The sequence below is a fragment of the Lissotriton vulgaris genome, chromosome 6 (genome assembly GCF_964263255.1).
Source record: "Lissotriton vulgaris chromosome 6, aLisVul1.2, whole genome shotgun sequence".
Lineage (NCBI taxonomy): Eukaryota > Metazoa > Chordata > Amphibia > Caudata > Salamandridae > Lissotriton > Lissotriton vulgaris.
Window position 1 is genome coordinate 1118284781 of NC_141694.1, and position 26418 is coordinate 1118311198.

General features: G+C 43.9%; 1 protein-coding gene across 1 annotated transcript in view; it reads right to left on the reverse strand.

Annotated features, from left to right (window-relative positions):
• The window catches only part of LOC147708518 (kinesin-like protein KIF28), a 685351-nt gene that overhangs the window by 291098 nt on the left and 367835 nt on the right, over window positions 1-26418 (reverse strand). Inside the window, exons 14-15 of the mRNA XM_086927203.1 lie at window positions 13787-13896; window positions 1989-2096 (exon numbers count right to left, since the gene is read on the reverse strand). Coding sequence (XP_086783329.1) covers window positions 1989-2096; window positions 13787-13896 — 218 coding nt within the window. The remainder of the gene's footprint in view (window positions 1-1988; window positions 2097-13786; window positions 13897-26418) is intronic.

The following is a 26418-nucleotide window of genomic DNA, read 5'->3' on the forward strand; positions in this document are numbered from 1 at the left end:
TGTTGCTTATGCTTATTTTTGTTCTTAATATAGGACTCTGCACACCGCATACGGTTAACGTCATTCTATGTTCCTAAACCAAGATTAGGTCTTGTGTTCTGGATTTTCTCTATTGGAATGCTATTCATGTCCAGCCAATATGTATAGTACATATGTATGATAACAAATTGGGGTATATTTTGCTCTCACTTTAACAACTTCTGTGCACACTAGGTGGTCTCCTCTATTGCGCTCATCTATTATCTAGTGTTCCTATGGTTCATTCATTTTTCTTGTGTGGTACACACCTTTCTGACCAGATACACTATTCTGTGGTTTCCAGCCCTCAGTGATATTTTTGCACTTATGGTATTTTTAATAAATTATTGATTAGGTTCTTTCAATTATTTCTTGATGTTATATTGTTCCCACAGACTGGAGTGAAGAAGCTCTTACTTCAAATATGTATTGCCTTGTAAAAGTTAAATATATCAGGCCTAACTATATTTGTCTATTCATCATCAGCGCCCTGAGGAAGGAGGGTACATGAGAATTCCGAAACGCACGTCGGCGCAATTTGTTGTGGCTTTGTTTGTTTATGATGTTTGTTATGTTTTTGTGAATTGTATTTTTTCATATTTTTTGTGGTTTTTGTATTTATATAGTATTATTTTTTTGTATTTTTCTGTACTCCCTGTTTATTGAAAAACTATTGACTATCAATTATATGAAATAATGATATATATATTTTCTGATAATAAAATAAGAAAGAAAACGACTTATTTGTGATGCTGTCTGTGTGGGACTGGTTTAATGTTATCAGTACTGAGGGGGCTTCCTCTTATGTTTATTGTGTTGCTGTTTCCCTGAATTTGCCCCCTGAGATTTGCCTTTCAAGGTCCCTCTTTTGTTTTTTATAAGCTTAAAAGCATGAGAACAGCATCTTGATTGGATGAGCGAATTGACTGTGGGTACGAGTTCGAAGGACGTGCTGCAGAACATCGAGGTTGTGCGTGGAGAACATCGAGTAGCAGTGTAAGGCGAGTGAATGTTTTTTTTGTTGTTGTAAAATGGTTTTTGGTGCCCCTCCAAAGTAATATGCCACCAACAACCACTGGTCAACCACAGGGGAAATTAAGTTGCTTGATATTCAGAATATCTTTTAGGCACAGTATCTATTTATAATTCCCAGTAAGGGGAAGTGCTGGGGTTCAGAACTAGGGGTATTTGTTTTGAAAAAAGGTTTTTCCAGGGGTAGACTAGGTAAATACTATCTGTTGCAGGAGGTAAACCTTGAATTGCAATGACTTTAACAAAGGGAGACAGACGAGGACATAATCAGTGGAGAGAACATGCTTTAGTTCATGTTATGAAACACAAACCTGAAAGAGTCGGAACTGACTGCGCAATATTCCTCACCGATTTTCTAAATTATTACAAATATTAGTTTTATATATATTCTACTAGTACACACCAGTGGCGACTCTATAAGTGAATTGAGGGAGGTGGGTGAACACAGGCCGCCGATAAAACTGTTGGGGCAATCTACGAAAACTACATGTGTGTGGGGGGGTGTGCGAGCACGTATGTGTGTGTGTGTTTATATATTTCGATTTACAAACATACAAAATCAAATGTATACATTTTAAGTAAACATTGCTTCCAATGAACAGTAATTTGACGAATTAATGTGTGTGGCAAGGTGCAATGTCTGGTTTTTCTGTGTCGCCTCCTGGCACATTCAGCAGCTGTGATGGAGGGGCACGGGGTGTCAGGACAAATGGAGATGGCACAGCCCCTTTCTTATGCCCCTCTAGATTGGTTTGTACATGTTAACCTTATTTAATGCTGCATGCCCTTCTTCACTGTATGATGACGAAGGCATAAAACCAAAATACTTTGAAATCCTTTCACACATTCACATTTTGCCAATTCTACAAAGGCCAGATATTATCACCAATAGCTGCATCGTACAACTTGCAAACAATGGTGACAGTTGCATGCATTACCTGCTGTGTGGTATTATTTGACACTTTAACGACTATTTCCTTCTGCAGATCGTTTCCTCTGGAATCAGACAATGCTAAGTTTTTTACTTCCAACTCAAACCTGAGATCCTAATAAGGAAAAGAAAATAATCTTATTTTATGATGTTCAATATAAGGCTTCTTCAGAACTAATGGAAAACGTACATTCCAGAGGAAACACAACAAATTAATAAAAATAATTTTTCCATGTTTCAACTTCGAACTGAACAAACAAAACATAGAACAGTACACAAATTAGTATGGAATTAATCTACAAAATATTTGTAAACGAGTTTCTCAAGGTTGACAATCTTAATAAACAGGTTAACAATTGTTCCATATTTACTTACGTGCGTTACTGTTTTCACAGATCATGAAAGATGGTGAAATGTGTTGTATTTCTCAAAACTGCTCCGAGAGTACAAATATGAATGGAAATTTGCCTAACAATGTGACACTAAGTTTCAGTTCTATTAAGGACATGGAGGTGAAGATTATGCTTTATTCTTCCTTCGCTTTAATAACATTTTTTCAACAGCATCCAAGTTTTACATTCCAGAAAAAACACTCTTTCCCATACACACTAGGGAAACCTCCACTTTTGTGGAGTCCTTCTTTAATGTCCATGGCACAGGATTACATATGGTCCTTCCTCACTGCGTGGCCCTTAGTGTGAGTCATGTCATCTGATTCACAATACGAGTCCTCTTTCAACCCATCATCCCCTGCAAAGACACAGCATGACAGAACAATGCGAACTGAAAACACACAAACATGTGACAACTAAGCACATTTCTATTGCACAGAGATTATGAGAACCATGCATCATTGTAATCTGTCACAGGAAACTGAGTGAAAACAGCCTTACCTACCATGATAAAAGAAGGGTCCCCATAAAGATGATCGCCGGGTGGGATAATCCTCACCTCTATGTTCTTAATAGAACTGAAACGTACCTTCCCATTGTTAGGCAAATTTCTATTATATGTCATGACTGGAGGTGAGGATTATGCTAGTTCAAAGCTTACTTACCACTAACACTGCCACCTCCACCGCTGGCTTAAAATAGAATCTCTTAAATGTGGAGTTTGAGGACCAGTCAGCTGCGCGCAGCAAATCCTCCAAGCAAGCCCCAGGCAAAAGGCCTTTGAATCCATAGCCCCTCTAGTGGAGTCCACTCTGAACTGCTTAGTGTCAAAACCTGCCTCTTGCATGACCCAATGAACCAACCTAGCTATGGTGGGAGATGACACAGCCATATGCAGCTTTCTCAACGCAATGAGTAGCTTTCTTTCACGTGAATGGCGGAACGCCTGGGTCAAATCTTCATATGCCTTTAGGTAACATCCCACGCAAAGCTTGGGGGAATCTGGGAATTCTGGGTATGTGATCGTATGTTTGTTGAAACTAGTGTGGCGGGAAACCATAAAGAGTGTTCTTCCTGGGGAACACCCTCTCAGAGATGTCTAAGGCTCTCACATACGAGACCCGTCTACACAAGAGGAGCAGCTCCAGGAAAATGGCAAGGATGGAGGTGAGAAGACCCACCAGATGAACAATTTGCTGAAGGGAAGTTTGCGGCCAGGCCAGTGTCTGGCACAATTCGTGCCATATCTTGGCCCTCTGTCGGGAAGGAAGGGTCAAGGAAGCTGTCGCGGAGTTCACTAAAAGCCTCAAGAAGTTCACCCTCGGAGAGGGTGAGAGGCTGGACTTTTTGATTACAAAACCCAGGCCCTGAAGGAGGTTCACCGAGGTTTGGAGCTGCGCCACCAACTTCTTGGGGCATTGAGTCATGAGCAATATGTCATCTAAGTACACGATCAAGAGGATGCCCTGCACCCTGAGGAATTTAATCTCCGGTTGCAGCACCTTGGTGAAGCACCACAGTGCTCACAACACACCAAAAGGGAGAGTGGCAAACTCGAAGATCTGGCAGCACCACCTGAACTGCAAAAACCTGTGGTGTAGTGGAAAAATTGGAATTGACAAATAGGCATTCTTCATGTCAAGACGCACCGTCCCATCCGCTGGGAGGAGGATGTCCCTGAGGAGGTGGATTTCCTTCATCTTGAAGTAGCGGTATACCAGCCATTCATTGAAATCCCAGAGATTGATGACTGGGCGGCGGCCACCGTCAGATTTGTCGTAAAAAAAGATGATGCTTAGGAAGCCCTCTGGATGGAAGACCGAGGGACAGATAGCCCCTTTGCGTAGAAGCACTGAAACCTAGTCATTGATAAGAGCTGCATTGTGCGCAGGGAAACAAATGAGGCGGGGATGCACAACCTAGGGAGGCGGTCATAGAACTCTTATCTGTAAGCTCTGCACCCTCTGCAAAACCCATGCATCTAAGGTGATGGAGGCCCAAGCCATAGAAAACATTGCCAAGTGCCCCCCACCCCCCCACCCCGGAACTAATCAGAGGGAAGAACACTCACCTTTGGAAGTGGCACCTCCAGCTAGTCCGCTGTATACAACACGACCTCTGCGCGCTGGCCCCGGGTGGGGTAAAAGTTGATGAAGCACACACTAGTTTGGGACTGGCTGTACTCGGAGCCTTGTCCCTTTAGGGGGGGGGTGGGTATGAAGAGCTGATGGCAGAGGGGCCCCTGCCTCTGCTGGCCCCTTGGAAAACCAGAGGGGTGAAGATTATTGTAACGCTGGACTGAGTCTTATCTAGTAAGGTAAAGACTGCCACGAATTTCCCTAGCTCTTTGACGAAGGTGTCCCCAAGGAGACCTCCCTGCACCACCGCCCATGCCTTCGAGGAGGCTTGATCACCTAACTTGGGGTCGAGCTTGATAAGCAAGGAGTGGAGGCTCTTTTTCGAGAGCGCACAGTTGGCATTGCCCATAAAACTGATAGAGCGATGTGCCAAGTTTGAGAGCACCTCTGGGGAAATTAGGGCTCCTGTCACCTTAGCTTCCTCTGCGATACCTAAGATCTTGGTCATGGGGCCTATTGCTTCCAGAAGCTTATCCTGAGGCTACTTCGGGCTTCTTTCTCCAAAGGTTTGCAGAGGTGAACAGTGACAAACTTTGCCACTTTGTCATCGGGGGCCCACACCACTAAACCCAGGTGAATAATGTCATCGAGGTCCAGCATGTCAGACTTGCCCACCCTGGGGGAAGGCACTGGATCGGGAGCTAGGGCCTTGATGATCTGGCCTTGTTATCTGAATCCCCGGGAGAGTCATAGTGCTTTGGTTCGGGGGTGTTGGGGGTTAGGGCTCGGGGGAGGTGGCAGGCTCTGGGGAGTGGGTTCCTGCTGGGCAGATTTTGCCAGGAATGCTCGTTTACGGTGTGCGAAAGCGTCCCTGTCCAGCCCCTCCTTGCACCTCTTCTTCAAGGGAGAGGCATCCTTTGGGGCATCCCCCGGGGGTGGGGGGGGGGGGCTAGGGCCTCAGTGGGGCATATACTTAGGCAATCTTGGCACACTCTTGTGCAATCCTGTCAGACAGGCACAGTTCCATGGGGCCTACTAAATCATTAACAACCCTGTAGATGGAGGAGTCAACTGCCTCATAGAAATCTTCATTCCATTGCAGATACGCAAGAGAATCCTCATCCTCATACGTTTCACCAGACACCTCCATTATAACGAGGTGCAACAGTAAAGAAAGGCCTTGGAGGTGACAGGATGGGTGTTCAAACTACGGCCCAGGCAGTCTTGCAGGAGCTATAGTTAGACTGCAGCACATGCTCATGTGCAATATGGGGCTGGGGAGACCCAGACAATATGGGTGGCCAGAGGAACACAGTTGGGAGGCACGATCCCTTGGCACACTACCACCCGTCACTGTCACTCGGGCTCTGCTGCCGGGATGTGCCTAAATATAAAAAAACTGATGTGGTGCGATACGGCCCGTACGGGTGACAGCGCTAGAGTGCTTGCAAATAATGACCGCTGTGGTGTTTTAGGAACAAGTGCGGGGAGTACAGACCCTAAACCAGGAGTCACTTTTGGCACCGGGGACAAGGCTCAGCAGATCGAGGCTCCGGCAACGCGGTCTCCTCCTGCTGTGAGGAGGAGATGAGACGCGCGGTCAGTAGCCAGCGAGGTGTGCAGAGCAGTGCTGTGTAGCGGCTGAGGCACACACTACATGTGTTGGAAAATTGGCCTGGCCGCATGAAAAGTGCAAAAGCAAAGGATAAACCTTCAAGAAAAGGACAAAAGCCACACATTACCATCATAGGCGAAATAATTAGCAAACCCCTTAAAATCGATAAGAATTAAGACAGAAAAACACCCTGAAACCCCGAGACAACAAAGAAAAGTCCCGAAAGACAGGATGAGCAGTGAAGAAAGAGGGGGTCCAAGCAGGGAGGAAGAACTATATGTGATCCTTTGCCATGGACATTAAAGAAGGACTGTGAAAATATGGAGGTTTTCCTAGTGTTTGTGGGTAAGTGTTTTTTCTGGAATGTAAAAAATGGCTGCTGTTGAATTTTTTTTATTAAAGCAAAAGCGAAGGAAGTTTAAAGCATAATCCTCTCCTCCAGTCCTAACATAGAACCTTAATTTAATTTAAAAACCATTTTAATTCCGCTCACTGATACATACACTCTTGCAGAGTGATTACAAAGAAATCAAGTTTCAAAATACGTGAATCTTCCGTCAGTGACTAGCCTACTTTCAAAGTGGGCATCAGTGGTGGCTGGTAGGGAACAGTGGCGGGGGGTGTGGGAGGGTGTGGGGGTTAGGGAAAAAAAGAAAAGAAAACTTACCTGCTGGTTGCCAGCCACCACCTCTCCTCCAACGCAGGAACCAGGAAGCACACAAGCTCCAAAACTCCTCTAGCCAATCACAACTCTGCATTACAGCAGCGTTGTGATTAGTCTTTGTGATTAGTAAAGCTTTTGCGCCAGGCACACACAGCAGCAACACACTAGGCAGACTACAAAAGAAACTCCACACAAGGTTATAAAAATAGCCTTTGCATTATCCAGAACACATTAGAAATATAATTACACATATACACTGTGCCAACTGGTACAAGGCAATATCCTGAAGTTCGTCCGCTTGATAACGCGACCGTCGCGTTATCAAGAGGACGAACTTCAGGATACTCCGGATCGTGGATGTAGCGCTTCACCTTGCTACACGACCACATCTAGTTCTTGTAGTGATTCCCTATCTTCCTATCTACTGACTGACATACAATCAGGATATTTGAGTTTTGACAAATATACTTTGAATAATTGTTGGATCCACATCATCACCCTTAGTAGAGATACATTGTGATCATGCAATTCGACTACACCATAACTTTACCGTGGTTGACAATTGAGAGAGTCTGTGTACGATTACCTTTTTTGCTAGGTTTTTACATTCTCCTTCAAACGACAATTAAGATTGGTGCACCGGGGCACGATTATTGCTCGGGTCTGGGACGATTTATTTATTTTGCGCCTTACCGCCATTCCTCAACTTGTAATATTCTATTCATCCATCGAGCCTTGAGAAAGTCTTGGTACGGACTGGGTACAGACGTTGGCTGTTCCTTCTAATATTTATGAATAAATGAAATAACATACTCAAAAGGACTTTGACTTGACCATCTTGTCTCAAAGAAAATATTGTTGATGAAATGTGCAACGTTATGATTACTTGGAACGTAAAATTGTTATGATTAACAGATCATTTTTGACATTGGCTATAGGATAGTGCTTAACTGACCCCACTGTGTATTGTTGTTTTTGCTGATCTTTTAGATCTGCTTCTAGTCACCCTTGGTAGTGAGTGACGGTGGTCTCCTTAGCACTCCGACTAGATTTAGGATATCCCCAATAACTGTTTGTCCCAAACTACTACTTCATTCAACTCGCATGTGAAGGTGTGGTTACTCTCTTTTAGGGAACACCACTACCAAATCTTTGTTGTCACAGAACACCAAAGATATCTAGATACGCCCGCTTAAACTGATCAATTATGTCCTCCACAGAGCATACCTCTCTCCAAAACATGTTGGTAGATATTTCAGGGTGGCTGATGCAGCCTGCCCCCATTGTAGGGAGGTGGGAGCTAACATCTTACACATGCTTCGCTCCTGTCCCTCGCTGTGCACTTACTGGGTGGAGGTTGCGAGAAGGATTGCGGCTGCCATCAAAAAGGAGATCCCTTGCTCCTCTGGCCGATGTCTCCTAGGGTGGTTCCTACATACTTCTAAAGCAACATCACAAGCAAGTTTCAGGACTTGACGTTCATATTGGTCAAGCGTGAAATCACAAGAGATTTGAAGTCACCTGGGGGGCCTCGAGCACATGCATGGAGGAGAGTAATAGAGAAATGGGCAGGATGTGAGGGGAGGGTGCACTTGACAGAAGGCAGGCGAGGGATAGGCACATCAGACAAGGCCTATGCTTTGGAAACTGTGGTGGATCGCATTTTTACTCAAGACCCCAATACCCCCATCGATTCACTCATTTGATCAACAAGGATGGCTACACACTAGGGCTCGCCACGCTACTAAGATTACTCCCGGTGCTCTCTTCCCCGCGAATATCTACATTGATGGGATTAATGCTAGCCAACCGACCTTACATACTCGCCAGTGCAGAAATAGGCCATACATTACCCTGTAACATAGATAAGACCGTACAACAGCTCATGGGGAGGGAGGAAGGAGGCATATGCTTCAACTGGTTCTAAGGGAAACCTCACCGTTTGTGACGACACATCATCAGAGCCGGACTGGGAACACAAATCAGCCCTGGCAATTCTGCTGGACCGGCCCAGGGGGGAGGAGATGGAGGCTAGCAGTGAGAAGCAGCACTGCTGACTCTTTATCACTGCTGCCGCTTTTGTTACAGGGGGCTGATATGGCAGCACTGCTGCAAAACCAGCCCCCAGTAAGAAAATCGGCCTCTACTGCTGGAAAACTTGCCTCCACCCTTCAGGCCCACAGGAAAAACGCCAGGAGATCGCTACGGCCAGTCTCGCCCTGCAAATCACTGTTATATTGTATTGTATTGTAATTGCATTTATATAGCGCTTACTACCCCTAACGAGGCTTCGAAGCGCTTTTTCGGCGGGTAGCACTCTACTCCGGGACCCATAGAGGATTAGTGTTGAATTAGTATAGTGAAACTTGCAAGTACATTTTAAGTGGTGGATAGGTTAGTCAGTTATTTGGATTTGGAATAATAGCAGAAGGATAGAGGAGGACAAAGGTTTGTATTTATTTATCGCTTGTTGACGCACGCTATTCAGGAAGCCTATAAAGTATTAGTGGCGCATTAATATGGTGAAATATGAGGTAATTTCAGTGGTGGATATTAGTTTGTTACATGGAGTGAGAAGGATAGCGGAGGGATAAAAGGGGAAGAAAGATTTGCATTCATATAGCACTTGTTACCCCTGATGGGTGTTGAAGCGCTTATCTGGCGAGTAGCTCGCCACTCCGGAACCCATAAAGGATTAGCATTGAAAATTAGTATAGTATAAATATGAAGTAATTTGAGTAGTAGATATGTTATTCAGTTATTTGGGCAGTATATTAGTATAGTTGAATATGGAATTTGAGAAGGGAACATGTTAGTCTGTTAATTTTGATTGAAAAGGATAGTGGAGGGATAAAAGAGTGAAGGTTTTTTTTTTTTAGTTCTTAGCAGTAGGAATAGGCTTTTGGATGAGTAAAAAGGAGTTTTGGAGGGAAGGAGTTAGAGGGGAGAGTTTAGAAAGGTTTGTGTTAGGGGACCGGTGTAGTGAAAATAGGTGTCAGATGATGCAAGGGGGGGAAAGCAGGAGAGAGTCTAGAAAGGGTTATTTTGGCGATCATAGTAGTGGTATGGGGTTTGGGATAAAGGAGAGAGTGGATGTAGAGGATATATTGATAGATGTATAGGATGATAGATAGGGTAGTGCATTAGAAGGAGCAGTAGAAAGAAGTTTGAGATGAGTCAGAAGGTTTGGCTAGAAGATATATTGAGCAAAGTATAGGCTGAAAAATAGGCTAGTGCATTGGAAATGCTACATTAGAAGAAAGTAATAAATATATAGATCTATAAGTACATTGAAAGTATATAGATACAGAAAGGAAGTAAGTATATTTAGATTAAATATATTGATAGAGGCACAGGATGAGAAATAGGGTAGTGCATTGGATATGCTTTTTCAGGAGAAAAGTAACAGACACACAGATCCAAGTACATGGAAGGTACACAGATGCACAATGGAAGTATGTACATGTAGACCAAAGATGAATTTAATTTATTGATGAATATTATTATTATTATTATTATTATTATTTTTTTTTTCTCTTAACATAATTACTAAGGGGCAGATTTACAAGCCTCTTGTGCCTCTTTTGCGCAGCCGTTATGTCACTTTTGTGACGCAGCGGTGGTGCAAAAGATGCGCCATGGTGCGGGCTATTTACAACGTGACGCATCTGGGAGATGCATCACGTTGTAAAGATCTGCGCCTTAAGGAGGCGTTCCGGCGCGGGGGGGCGTTCCTGCGCAGGAACGCCTCCTTAAAGTGGCTGAGTGAAATCTACAAGATTTCACTCAGTCACTTTTAGGCCAATGCTACGTCAAAACCCTGCGCCTGCTTGAAGCAGGCGTAAGTCTTGATGCAGCATTAGTAGAATGGGCACCCACAGAGCATTGCTGGAGTTGCGTCGGACATGCGACTCAACTCCAGCAATGCAACACTTTTACGGCACAGATGCATGACGCATCTGTGCCGTTTTTGCCCCATGGTGCGCCGCATTGTAAATGCGGCGCATCATGGGTGGCGGAGGCATGGCGCACAATTACTGGCGCATCCCTGCTAATTTGCAGGGATGCGCCAGTAATTGTAAATATGTCCCTTAATTGTTGCACTATTCTGAAGAAGATGCTACTGTTTGTGTGATGTACAAGCTGTGAAATCCCAATAAAAACTACCAGAAGCTACAAAGAATCCAAAAATCAGCATTAAGACTAGTTCCAAATGTAAAAGTACAAACCCACATCTCTATGGTCCTGTGGGTTTTACACTGGCTCCCAACTGAAAGAACATCATCTTTCAAGCCACTATGTATCACACACAGAGTTATAAATGGCAAAGGATCAAAAGTAATTCAAGCAAGTATCCAAAAATATTCCCAACCTACAAACTTGCGCTCAGACTGGCATTGCACTTAATATTTCCTGCTTACAGGAAAAAAAATTGGTAGCACTATTTTCTCCAAACAAGCCACAAAACAATGGCATTCCGTAGCTGTAAAGATCAGAGCTACTGAGAATCAATTAAAGTTCAGAGAGGTGGTTAAGCACAGGTTAATCCCAATACGAACCAACAAATAATCCATATGAACTCAGTTTCAAGTTACAGGCATATATCCTCTAGTACTCTTTAGGATCAATGAAGAGCAAAATAAGCAGAATCCTGTTACAAACAACCCCTATTAATATCAGATAGAACTGCATCACCCTAGAAAAACCCTACTCATGCATCTGCCTCAAATAAATAAATAAATAAAGGAATAATCAATGGAAAACCCAGACGTTGTCCATTCCTGGATGTCTCATCAGACAAACCTAAAGTACCATCTATCTGGACATACTGCATAACTCAGTACCATTAACCAAACTATCTATGTAAAAAACAAATGACATTATCAACACCAACAACCAAAAGAAACAACCAAAGATACACCAATATATATTACCTGTTACAGAATATCAACTCTCAACCATTCTACACTTTATACTTCCTCTAGTTCCATCCTATCTCAATACCCTACCCCTGCCCAAAAAAAAACCTGCAGGATAAAACTTTTATTTATAGCTAGTGATTATTCTCTCTCCTGTGTTTTCTATTTGAAGTATACTCTCCTTATACTTCATATTTTGCCTGCCTTAGTGCAACCGGGTGTATCCTACTCTACCACATGCCTACCTCACTAGTAACCATCTCTTCAATATCTAACCTTTCGTAGCCTATCGACTCATCCCACTCTTGTTAATCACAAATTCCTAACTGTGTAACCTCTTGCAATCTCACAATATCTAACCTTTTGTACATTATTTCTTTATCCCATTTTTCACACTTGCATGAACTCACCCCAATAATCAGACCTAACTCCCAATAACTTAATTCCTCACAAGAAACTAGAGCAAATGCTTAAAAATGTTCCCTCAGAGCACAGGACTGACCCAGTAACCAACAATATGCTACAATAACTAATAGCCACCGGATTAACCACAAACTTTGGACTGCTCCCTACCATAAAGCACATCTCTGCCTCATCAGGGGTTGTACACACTACACAACTGCAATTACAATACAATACACAACAGAATAAGAATTTTTGAAAGACAGATCAGATTCTGAGTGCAGTGAAACAGAGTTAAAAGTAAGCAGAGGGGCGATGTGAAGAGAGAAGAGTGTTAGAGAGAAATGTAATGAAGCAGAGACAGATATGTAGTAGACAAATAGAGGTGAGGGTAATTCACAGGTAGACAGAAGTAGAAAGAGTTCAGAGGCATAGATGAGAGGTAAAAAGGTGGTAAAAAGGTGTATATAGAGAGAGATGGAGGGAGAAAGGTTAGGCAAAGAAGGCAAGTTGAAATAGAGCAGTGTCCTATCTGGCCTTAAGTCTACAGAGCAAGCACCAGTTAAAAAAGAGCGGTAAGGCGTTCCGGGGACTGATATGGGACACTCATTCGTGGTCTATTCCCACACCAGAGACTCTAGTACAACTGGCTCCCAAGGGTGTAGTCGTTCAACACCATGGGGGTCCAAATGAGCCGGAGGATATATAATTGGATAAGTGAAAGGGAAGTCATCTAACGGCAGGGAGAGCACCAGTACTCTGGCCATGATCCAGGGCTGCCCGATGGTGTCTTGTCATAGGTTTATTTTTGTTATGCAGTTCACTACATAAACCCCGTTCTGTGAGATTCTGGCAGACAAGATGACAATTCACAACTCTAGTCAGCCCCAGCAACTCTTCCACTTGGCAGTTGCCTTCTTCTGGGAGCACCACACACCATGAACAGGCCTGTTTCTTGGTGATAGGAAGATCCACAGGTTCTCCAGCAAGTTGGGGATGTCCCCTCAACTTCTGAGAGACTGGCTGTCATGCAAGCATACTTAATAAAGAAGTTAGTGTTAAATAGTAAATGCTTGCACCAATTGCTCCATTTACCTTGATGAACTTTATGGCTGTCTGAAAACAAAGAACACGGGAATAGCCCTAGCCCAGACATGGATACGATATAGTTTTTTTGTACATGATTGTAAACTGTGGGTATTATGGCTGTAGATGTTTGACAATGCTATCCACTCCTCCAGCGCTTCCTTCTTTATAGTGTTTAGCCATAATCATTCCCATTTGGTAAGATCATCTTAGAAATAATTACACTGTTAATGGAAAGTGAAAACACAGGGCCTGATTTTATATATACATTTTTGATCCTAAATCTGATTTACTACTGCAGGGAATTTGGAAATGAAGCTTGCAGTATTATATGCTTTCACTTCCTAAAACTAATACCCTCAACCATGTATTATTACAAGTTAGTAAACCCCACAATAACAGGGGAGTGCACATTGCAAACCATGGTTAGCTTTGAAGTTATTGAATGCCCACAATCACATGAGTTTATGACCATCACACAAACTTCTCCCTGACAGTTCCTCATGCTGGAAATGGTTGGATGGTCAGAAATGTACCTCAGTCAATGATGTCTGCAGTTACTTTCTACACCTGTGAGGGTGGTGTGGAGTTGATCTTACTGAGAAAGTATGAGTTAAGAGGGATTTGATAAGCAGTATAAAAGCTTTACCTTAGACAGGTCCTTACTCATCTGGTTCGCTTCCGCAACCAAAGGCATCGCTTTAATGTAATCATGAAAGACAGCCAGGACACTGGGATCTGGTTTGCCATCTGCAGGACCTTTAAGGAAAGAAAGGAATGTAAGAAAGAGTTGGAGGAAAGATAAAAACCTCTGCATATCCAGCTATGAAACACACTATGCAGCACTTAATTCATATGTCACTGTTCTTGAACCGACAAACCTGGAATATAAGTAATGCCTGCTCATTCAACACTTCAGTATCACTGTGCAGCTTGGTAACATTTAACCTACATAGTGCACCTCTTTGACCAGATGGCTCTTTGAAGGAGTCATTTGTAAAAAAAGAATAAGAGTAGTGCTCTTCTCCAGCACTGCTGAATCCCGGGTGGCTGAATACCAAGGCTGCCTAGCCTTGATTCCACCTTCGGCATATTTCTTCTATCACCATAAAATTCCGGTCTCTTAATCTCACTCTGGCAGGTCCTTTTTCATAACCTCTTTCTACCTTTGTCACTGTTTTCTTTCTCCTTTTATGCCTTTATCTCTCTTTCACCAGGTCAAAATTTGATGATAAAAAAATAACAGATGCGCTACAGAAATGAGGCTTGATGCTCACCACCTTCAACTGGATAGGTTTGTTTAAAGGCAAACAGTGAAGCTGGATGTGGAATAATGATACAAGGTGAAACTTTTAATAGATTGAAAATAAGTCTTACTGCTGTGTTTTGTAGTTCTATCAAACCAACCACCATTTTTGGGCAGCCAAAGGTCGGCTGAGTTTCTGCAATCCAGTCTTGTCTGAACAAAAGCATTAGCACCCATCCCTTTGTGTGTGAATTAAAGAATTGGGGAGATTCTCATCAGTTGTTAAAGGTGGAAAAGACACATTTTGGTGAAGGGGAGTGTCTATCACTCTAAGGATAGCTTAGTGCAAGAATGATGACTGGATTATGGGCTTATTCTACAGGAGTCGGACATTGATCCAGGATTGATAGCCCCAAGGTGGAGTCCTGTCTGTTTATTTTGTTACTGATTGGATTCTGTTTCAAAATATTGGATTGGTTCTCTGTAGGGTTGGAGATAAGATGAGGCAACAAATGAGTTGTGTGTCATCAACATAATTTTGACTAGAAACTTCTGTAGCAGGAAGATGAGAGGACTTCGGTATAAAGAATAAAGCAGGGGAGAAATATGGCTTCTTCTGGCACACCCAAGTTAGTGGTTTAGGAGGGAAACAAAAGTGCTAAAGTTGGATGGATTGAGACCAAGTTGATAAAAAAAAAGATATGATCCATACTACCATGGTGCCTCCAATTTCAAAGGGAGCTGCAAGTTGCCTCCCAGTGTGGTGGGAGCCGCGAATTGCTCTCCTGCGCGGCGGGAGCTGCGAGTGCCTTCCAGCGCAGCGGGAGTGCAAATTACTCCCCTGCGCGTTGGGAGCTGCGAGTTGCCGTCCAGTGCGGCAGGAGTCGCGAGTTGCCGACCAGGGAGCAGCGGAATACGTACCTGACGCAGCAGAGGCCATGTGGACTGTGTGGGCTTCTCACCGCTGCAGGGGCGCATAAACATTGCAGAGTGCGGCAGAAAGCCACGAGTTGCCTTCTTACGCGGCAGGAGTCGCAAATCATTCTTGAAAATATTAGAGGAGCAACAGCAGCAGAGCGAGGACGCCGTGAAGATACAGTGAGGACTGTGAGGAGAGGCCGTGAGTACAGGAGAAGGTGGTCTATGGGAGCAAGGGGGTTGCGGTGGATGAAGCTTCCGACTGGCATCTGCCTCTAATCACATCTAAGTGGCCATCTGTATTTACTATAGTGCCTATCAAGGCCCTAAGCCTAAGCTGGAGACAGGCTTTAATTACTAGTCCGCTTGAGCAGCAGGAATAACCAGCAGTAATAGCAGTTCAGTAATCAACGAGCTAATGACCAGTGTCTGTAAAAACTATAAAACTGCATAAGAAGCTGTGAGTTAGGAAGTGGAAACTTGGCACTTAGTCCCGTGTTGCATGAGCGGCGCACCCGTGCAATGGCGCTTTGGAGCTAAACCTCCCTGGCTGTGTTGCCTGGTATTGGCCAAGGGTATTTCTCTAATGTTGGATCTTGTCAGCTTAGCAAGGAGTGCACACTGTCTACCGCTACGACCTTGCCGGATTAAAAAAAGTAGGGGGACAGCAGTGAACAGTAGGATTAAGTGCACGGATGGTCATGATCCACCAGATAGTACCCCCTCAACATAACTAGCACGATTGAAATCATACTAAGTTATCTTCTGCACTCTAATGGCCTATAAAAAATTAAGATCAAGAACTATCTTTCTGAAGAGGATGGGAACAGAAGAGACAACTACAAAGAGCGCTGGAAAGATGATAAGAGCAGGAAAGTATGTATTGATCCCTGGAATTAAAAAATACTTCACAAAACTAAAATCAGATGAACAGGGGCAATAACAAAAAAGATCACCAGATAGACCATAAAAAAAAGGGAATAATGAGGCTGGAAAAAATGGAAAACAAACCAATGATCAAACCCAAATCCAAAATCAAAGAACACCAGACATCCCCCCAAAAAGTACCCCGATAGACCTGAATGAGTCAATTACTAACCTTACTGTATCAAAATCAATAATACCGGAATCATTCCCAATACAGCAATCTAAAGAGTACAACATCACTTGCTCAGATATTAATATCAAAGATCTGATTTTCCACACTGGAACCCTAAAGGAGCCACAGAATGTTCGGACTAGTACTCCACAAAAACCATCTGATATAGAGGGATCCCTCGATAAATCACCAGATTTTTCTCTTAATAAAACTACAGGACTCTCTAATAATTACACCCGAGTATCCAAATCTCTGTTCACCTAAAGTATCCTGGAATCAGTTCTAACTCATTTAGGGAATATATTGAAATATTCCGATCAAATGCTCGAAACCCAATTGGAATGCTAAAATATCTAGTGGAGAAAAAAAGGAAGAAAGAGCAATTAAAATCAACTCTAATAGCAGGAGTTTGTGGAAAATGTAAAGTGCAAAATCCTCCTAAACCAAAAGGTGAATTTATGAAACAGGCACGAAAAAAATATTACAAGCCATCCCGATGCCTCCGGCAGAATGAGAATCATACCTTGCCAATCTATATGAACTAAATACTAATTTAGAATTTTCTAATAATCTGGCTAGAAATCCAGAAGTAAAATCTTTAAATATTGGAGCACCAAGTCCCTTTTCAATTGAGCTATATATAAAAAAGGCGAGAACAACGGAAGCAACGGATCCAGACCAAATCCCGATCAAGGTCCTCCAATGCAACCCTAAAGCATGGAGCAAGATGTTATCCCCCTTTTTAACCATATCTTTGCCACCGGGGTAATCCCCAAATACACAAAAAGGGTTCAAGGCTGCATCCTGGCAACTATAGGCAGATAGCCCTTCTAGATGCAACAGGAAAGATTTTCACAGCAGCAGTATTAGACCACCTTAAGGACTGGGCTTTTTCATCCGGACTAATCCCCCCATATCAAGCCCGGATTCAGACCAAAGCACTCGGTCACTGACAATATTGCGATGCTGCAAACCATCTTAGACAAATATGTGACTATAAAATCCAATGGTTGTGTATGCTGCTTTCATTGACTTTAACAATACATTAATTGAAGGGATAGAGGAACACTTTGGAGAAAACTCAGCAAAATTGGTATCCCGGATCAATGACTCCATATAATAATTTCCTTATATTCGGGAACCTGGTGTCAGGTTCGAATGGGGAGGGAAAAGAGACTCACAAACACTATCCCGACCCCAAATGGCCTTAGGCAAGGATGCCTTCTTACTCCGCTACTGTTTTCCCTTTACCTTAGCGATCTGCCTGAATGTTTTAAACAGATCTGCAACTTTCCACCTAAAATTGCCCTCCTCAAAATTCACACCATGGTGTATGCAGACGATGTAATCATTTTAGACCTAACACCATTTGGCCTGCAAAGAAACATGCAAGCACTCCACAATTATACGGAGGAAAACTATTTAATACCGAACATCGCGAAAACAAAAATAGTTCATCTTTCAGGAAGGAAACAGAGTGCCAAATTCAACTGGACTCTAGGGGGAAAAACGTTGGAAGTGAGAAAATAGTATACCTATTTAGGTTGAATCTTCATAAAGTCTCTACAAAATGTGCTCCATACCCAGAACCTGACTCGTAAATCCGACGTTCATGTGGGGTCACTTTCACACTTATATGCTTCAACTGGACAAAGACACTTTTCTTCACTGTTTCAGGTATACAGCGCCAAGATTCCACCAGTACTGTCATATGCTCTTGAATACATCCCAATAAGCCAGTGGAACTATCTAGACCTAAAAGTAGGGAAGAGCTTACAGAAACTAACAAAGCTGTCTCAAGCTGTACCAGTACAAGCTCTCCGCCTCGAGTTCTCATTAATCAGCTCCTATGCCAGAGGAATTTCCAATATCATCAGATGGAGGTATAACCTCCTCCATGCTGAAGAAGGAACGCTTCGATCTCTATTTAAAGCAGGGTCATTTGAAAAAGAATCTTCAAAACATGTATTTTCAAGGAATGTTTTAACTGCTTTTAAATTATCTAATGTTAATATTAATTTGTTACAGTCATGGACTCCTGCCCAGCTGAAGCTCTTTTTAAAACACTTCACCCCAAGACTCAGCTTTGATCTTGACTGTCAACACTGCGCTAAATTTTCATTATATAAAAAAAATGCAGAAACTATGGGGCATATTGCCAAGCAATAGCTATAATTATCGCTATTGCTTGGTTAGAGACAAAAATTTACCGCTGAGCTGCGGCGATTTTTATCGCAGATATTTTTTTTTTTTTTTATTTTAGTTTCTTGTAGAGCGCTAACAATCATCCAGGGTAGGATATCACGGCGCTATGTTAGCTAGTGTGTGTATGATGTGGGTGAGGGCTCTTTTAATTATTCAGGCTGGGGAAAGAGAAAGGTTTTTAACTGTTTCCTAAATGCCAGGTGGCATTCTGTAAGTCGGAGGGCTGTGGGTAGTTCATTCCATTTGGCAGCAGCGATGTGGGAAAAAGCGCGCTCTCCCATCCTAGCTCTTTTTACCCGGCAGGTTTTTGCACGAGCCAAGAATTGGGAGCGGAGGTTCCGTGTTGGAGCATAGTACTGAATCCTATTTCTAAGGATGAGGGGACCAGTTTTGTGCAGTGCTCTATGAGCAATGCACATCATTTTAAAAGATGCTCTCTGCTTCATCGGGAGCCAGTGGAGATAACGCAAACAGCTCTTGGCCGAGTCGTATTTCCGTTTCATACAGATGGCCTTGGCTGCAGCGTTCTGCACCATTTGGAGTTTGGTAAACAGGTACTCTGCCATGCCTACAAACAGGGAGTTTCCATAGTCCAGCCTACTCATCAGGAGTGACTGGACCAGGATCTTTCTGCACTCCATTGGAATCCATGGGAAGACTCTCTTAAGCATTTTTAGGATTGCGAAGCCTTTTCCGCATATGGCGGCTACATGAGTCTTCATGGATAAGGCAGTGTCTATAGTTATTCCAAGGTTTCTTGCTGTTTGTGATGGGGTAGGTGGAATGCCCAGTTCTTTTGGCCACCAGCTGTCATCCCACAGCTGGGTGTGGCTTCCGAACAGAAGTATCTCAGATTTATCTGCATTGAGCTTTAGACAATGCTGGTGCATCCATTCCGCCAATTCAGTAAGACAGTTGAGTAGCCTTTCTTTAGGATTGTTTTTTTCATCCAGGATGACAGTGAGTTGGGTGTCGTCGGCATAGGAACAGATTTCCATACCCCACTTCCTGCCTATTCCCGCCAGGGATGAAACAAAAATGTTAAACAAAGTTGGGCTTAATGAGGCCCCCTGTGGGACCCCGTAATTGATGTTCCGGCATGGGGAAGAGAAATTACCCATGCGTACTGATTGAGATCTTTCCAATAGGAAAGATCGCAGCCAGCCCAAAGCTTTTTCCCTGATTCCTTTGGTTGCTAGAGTTTCCAGGAGCAGGCGGGGGGGGACGGTGTCGAACGCCGCCGAGAGATCTAACAATATCAAGGCAACTGTCTTGCCCTGATCCACGTGCATCCTGATGTGATCTAGTACTGCCAGGAGGGTTGTTTCTGTGCTATTATTGGCTCTGAAACCCGTCTGTGTGACGTCCAGCAGGTTGTTTGCCTCGAGAAAGCTGGTCAGTTGTCTGTTGACCAGTTTCTCTAGGACTTTTGATAGATAGGGAAGTTGGATATGGGTCTGTAATTGGCCGGGTTGTTAATATCTAAGCCAGCTTTTTTTATGAGGGGGGTGACTGTGGCAATCTTCCAGCTGGATGGAAACTCTGCGGCGTCCAATGAATGATTTAGTACCTGGGTCACTGCAGGACAGATCAGGGGGATGAGCTGCCGAAAAATATGGTGGGGGCAGGGGTCCAGGGGGGAGCCAGATTTGATTTCGAGCATTGCGTTGCCTACTTCCTCTTCGGAGTACGGGCCAAAGCTAGTACAGCAGGCTTGAGGAGAGGAGGACTCGTGATCCGTCCGGCTGCTAGTTTTTGTTTTAGAGAAGGATGAATAGATCTTGTCTATTTTTTCGCAAAAGAAGTTATTCATTTTGTCACAATCTGTTTGAGAGGGGGTCAAGTTGGACAAGATATTAGCAGGGCTGCAGAGCTCTTTCACAATTTTGAAGAGCTCTTTGGAGGAGTTCTTGTTCTCTAAGATTCTGCAAGAAAAGTAAGCTTTTTTTGCCTTCCTGATAGCTTTAGTATATTGTGAGAGTTCCTTTTTGTAAGCAGCCCTCGTCTCCTGGGTTTTTGCTAGCCTCCATTTGTGTTCAAGCATTGTGCATTTCCTTTTTTGAGCCTTTAGTTCTTGCCCATACCAGTTTTCGGACACGGTGCGCCTGGGATTGGCATTGCGCCGGAGCTGTGAGCAGTGCTCCAGAGCCGAAGCGATATGGCTCTGAAGTCTATCTGTTGCTTCATCAACATTAGACTCTCCCCTAGGAGGCTGGACAAAGTTTTCCCGAAAGGTTTCCACTTTAAAGTTGGAATAGCTTCAGGTATGGGTTGTGGTTTGGTTGGAGGATCTGGGTTTTTTTGTGGGAAGCTGAAGGTTAAATTCGACCAAGGAGTGGTCCGTCCATAATAGAGGTTTAATGGCTGAGATAGAGATGAAGTTGATGTTGGAAAATAACAGGTCAAGGGTATGTCCTGCCCTGTGAGTAGGTTGATTAATTATTTGGTGTAGCTGTAGGATCTTCATATTCTCGGTCAGTTGCCTGGTGAGGGGGTTGTTACTGTTTTCATAGTGGATGTTAAAGTCTCCTATAATCAGTATATTTTTATTCTGAAGGCATATTGGCATGACTTGCGATAGGAGTTGGGTGTTGAAGTCAGAGGTGCAGGCAGGAGGGTTATAGATTATGGCCCCGCCGAATAGGATGGTGGTGTTGATGGATACTGAAAAAGCCATAGCTTCATGGCTGCTGGCTTGTGTAATTACCTCCTGTCTGCATGTGAGGGAGTTTTTAAACAGTAAGGCAACCCCCCCCTCCCTTCTGTTTCTCCCTATTCAGGTTGAGTTTTTTATAGTTGTCGGGGAGAGCTGTTGCGATGTCCGGGGTACTATGGTTGTCCAGCCATGTCTCTGTGATAAAGGCTAGGTCTGGTTGGTCGTTTTCGAGAATGTCCCAGATTTCGATAGCGTGTTTGGGGAGGGACCAAGGTTTATCGTAAATGCAATAAAAAACGGCCGCAATGCATGAATATCGCTGAAAAGTCAGCGATATTCATGCATTACGAGCTAATGCTCTTAGCCATGTTATCCACCTCCCATTGGATAACATGGCTAAGAACTGCTCAGGGCAGGTGTTAGCTTTTGGAGATATTCGCGCTTAGCGCGAATATCTCCAAAAGTTGGTAATAGGAGATAGCGATGTTAGCGACTGTTTCCAGTCGCTAACATCTTGACACGCCCACTTTGCATGTCATTAGTGAAAAATATCACTGACATGCAAAGTGGGGCCCAAGATGGTCGCTATCTCATACTAGCTGTCGCTAACTGGTGTTAGCGACAGCTAGGTAATAGGGAGATAATTTTATCTCCGGTTTCTTGGCTTTTAAAGACAAAAAAGCGGAGATGTACCCCCTTGATAATATGCACCCATGTTTTTTAAGAGAACACAACAGTATATTAATTTTAATCTAAAGCATGGGGTCAGGAAATCGATTATACTGCTTTTATTTGGGATACTTCCTTTAAAATCTTTTACATATAGGCAGGGCCGACTGGGAACCAAAACCGGCCCTGGCAAAGTGCTCGGCTGCTCCCCCCCATCTCCCCCGGGGGTTGGGGGTGCCGCCGAGCTCTTTGCCAGGGTCGGTTTCCGCCCGATTTTGTTAAAGGGCCTATTTTGCAGCTATGCTGCAAAAATGGCACTGTAACAAAATCAGCCCCCAGGAGCCCAAAACCGGCCCCCACCCATGCGGCGCACCGGGGGATTGCCCGGTGCCCGCTACGGCCAGTCCGGCCATGCAAGTGGCTACCAAAAGAAAACTCAAGTATTCTTTGTAATTTTTGTAATGGTGGGAAGCAGGACTTGGAACATTTGTTGTTCACTTGCCCAAATGCGACAGTGGTAGAGGCAAGAAATAGGTTCTTTCAACCAATTGATATAAAATATAGAATTAACTCTGTACAAGAATTTATCACACTATGTAATGCTCCCCCAAATGAGTTTGTTTGCTACAATTTATATACATTTTTAAAACGTATTTTAACTTTGTATTCGAATGAAAGCCTTTCTTTTTTAACTAAACTGTTTAAAATGTTATATGATGTATTGAATATTTGTGGTTCTCAGCTGAGAACTAAATCAAATAAATAAACTTAAACTTAAACATAAACTTAAACTAAACTAAACTGATAGCCTGCTGATACTGACTAATTTTGATCACAATGGGTTTAAAAGTGTAGAGGAAATAACCTTTAAGATCCTTGTGGGTTGGACATGCATTGAGCAATGATTTCTCATTTGTTTTTTCTTGTTCAGGTGGCATTGCCAACTTTACGGCAGTGCGATCAGTGCCACCACACTGAACACCAAGCTGGAGGTGCCCTGCATTTTCAAACTTCTTATGGAGTTATACACCTGTTGCAGAGTTTCTTTTGTGCAAATAGTCACTGTGTCACCATATAGCTTGGTGACATCCCTGTTTTTTGTGCACACCTTAGGTGCTCGAACAAACAAGCTTCCAAAAATAGGTTCCACTTCCTGGTTCGCGGGGAGTAGGAACGTCGGAGAAGTCAACCTTCACAGCACGGAGCACTCTAACCTATAATGCCCAATGTTACCGGTTACACAAGCTCCCAGATGAAGGGTACATCACCCGAAATGCATTGGAGCCATTTCGAGAATGTATAATATGTAAATAAGGAAAAGAAACCTAACTTCATGAAATCAATGATGAAACACGATTAAAGTGTATAAACAACCTATTTTTTGGAAGCTTGTTTGTTCGAGCACCTAAGGTGTGCACAAAAAACAGGGATGTCACCAAGCTATATAGTGACACAGTGACTATTTGTATTATAGACGCACGCCGGATGGACGTGCCACCTGTATGTAGCACCCAACCCTCAAAGAAATATAATAGAAACCCCATACAAATCGCTGTGCGCCCTCCAACCAAACAGTTTCTTTTGTGCCCAACAATTTTCAGGGTATAATAAAAATGTCAAGCTAAGTTTGGTGATTAATGTATTTGCTGGAGATATCTCAGTTTGGTATAGTCACAGTTTTGACTCATCATAAAGCAGCACAGTGGAATATTATGCCTCCTGCAAAGCACAGTCTGAAGCATTTTTTTTTCAAATAATCCTTATTGAATTTTATTGATAAACAGAGTCAATTTTTTTATACGTTTGGTGGTCCGATACAAAGCTTATTCATGCAACCGTTCAACACTGAGTTGTAAGATGGTTGAGTGGGCTGTGGTCTTGGGTAGGCATGTACAGTGGTGTGAGCTGTGAGCTATTGATGAGACTGTGTGTCGTGTGTTCATCAATGTCCGCTTAGCCGTGCATCATTGCCACCAGGCAGGAAGTCCAGAGAGAGGAGAACTTGTCCTGCCAGATTCTGACTGCATGTGGTGAATGCCTCCTGCCGTCGTAAGTCCTTCTCCCACTGAGCTGCTTCGATTGGCATATTGGTTTCCAAATTTGTTCATTCGGGGTCTGGAATGCCCAGGGCAGGGTATCGTGCCCTAATCAACAACTCCTCAGGGTGGATACCCATTTTGGTCTGGCTCTATTGTCAGCAATATCATGTCCGTGATTTGGTTGACTTGTCAAGCCGGACACCAGAGTCACTGCAGTACATTGTCTTCTGCTTGTGCCCAGGTGGGGACATGACTCTGCCTGACCACCAGAGGCAGCACTGAGGACACCATCCAGTGCTTTGCAATTGCACAATGCACCATTGCCAATGCCAGTGCTCTAAATACACTTCCAACCCTGTCCACCTATGGGCAAGGCATCAGTCCAAGCAGGCATGTATTGGGTGTGTTTATATGCTGCTGACCTGTGATTTGTGTGACGTACGTGCAGACTGCATTCCAGAATAGTCACAGTATATCGGGTTGCCAAGTCATGTGGCAAAACTTTGCATTGTCTAGTCTACATACTGCGGGGGATAGGCAACCTCAGATGTCTGGTCTTATTATATGTCATCGCACCTGTTCATCTTAAACGAGTGGTGGTATGGGGACAGGACAGACCCGACCTACGTCGTCAAGCAACGGTGCATGGGAGACCACACCCTACATACTATTCTCTACTCCGCCACGCTGAGACGCTCCTTACCGTCTGCTACGCGGATTGTTTTTCAGATCTGGAGGCAGGCGCTACGGAGGATGGGTTGGTGGAACAGACTGGCTCGGGAGACCCCACTTTGGCATAATGGCCGCTTTCCACACCTGGCGACTCTACCTGGGTTCAGCGACTTGGACAATATTGGGATCTCCACCTTGGGTGACGTCATGCGGGATCCTGTTTTGAAATCCTTCCAGGATATCCAGAAAGACTTTCAGATGCCGAAAACCCATTTTTTAAGTATTCACAGTTCAGGCATGCTATCTCCCCCAGCTTAGAGGGTTTGGAATTGCTGGTGGAGTTCAGCCCGGTGGAAGCTAGGGTATTTATGGGGGACCTCCATGATCAAAAGATCTCTAAAATCTACCAGTCCCTAGTTACACACTGTTCCCCTTCACTGCTGCGCTTAAGGGAGACCTGGGAGGATGATGTGGGTCAGATGGAGTTTGAAGACTTGACAGAGGCTCTAGCGTCTCTGCGAGGAGCAGCTATCGCGATGAGACTACGGCTAATCCAGTTCAAGTACCTTCAGCGAGTATATTATACCAGGGTCAGGCTCTGGAGGGTGGGTTTAGTGGCCTTCCTGGTGTGTCTCCGGTACGAACATGAAGATGGGACTCTGTTGCATACTGTCCGGCATTGCACTGCATTAGCAAGACTCTGGAGACGGGTGCTGGCCTGTCTCTCTGAAGTGCTGGGGTTGGAGCTTCCCAACTTGCCGAAGCTGATCCTCCTGCACCTGATGGAAGGGATTGGGGCAATATTTACAAGTGCCATCTTATGCTCCAGGGCTCTACCCTGGTGAAGAGGTACATTGCTAGGGCTTAGAATTTAGCAGTTGCTCCCTCTGTCTCTGCATGGAAAAATGGTTTAGACTTTTGTATGGGTCTGGAGATTCCAGTATTTGAGGCCAGGGTGTGTCCCCGGAAGCACTTCAATAGCTGGAGTCGCTGGGCTGACTATCGAGGCTGGAGTTTGAGGTGCCACGGGGGAACGGAGCCGAGACCCAGTGTGATCTCCATATCTTTTGCTGTTATTTTTCTCCTGCTCTGTTTTAACCTCATCGCTGCTACGGAGATTTTCCTGATGTGCTGCATCCTCAGAATTGGGTGTGGTCATGACGGAACGGTTCCGTCATGAGCACAGCTCAACCGATGCACATGACGGAACCGTTCCGTCATGAGCATTGAAGGGGTTAACTTATGCCCTTTTTGCAGCTCATTGGCATGACAGTTGGCTCGTAGATGATGATGTCTTACATGGTATAATAGCAGTTTTTGAAAGTGATAAGTTGCTCTGGAATGAATGACAGTGTGCTGGGGGGGTGAGGGGGGTTGCTGTTCTGATTTTATTTATATCGCCTTTGCTCTTCTCCTGAAATCTCATGAAAAATTGCCAAATTCAATGTATGTATCTTAACGCAGCAGTTATCTCTGGGTCCCAGAGCTATGCATCATATGTGATGTTTTGACAAATAAAATCTGTTTAAAAAAAAAAAAGTTTGCATTGTCTGCTCCGCATCTAAGTCATTTATGCAACATTGTGCCAAACATCCGATAGAGGCAAGATGGGGTGACATATGTGCAGTGGACGTAATTCAACTGCAGTAATTTCAGTCTTGCATTTCGTGAGACTCTCAGAATATAGTTCAGGACCCTGTCCCAGTCCTTTTTCGTTAGAATAATCTGTAGGTCCTAACTCCTGCAGTCTTTCAGGCCAGTAAGTGGTTTACCCATC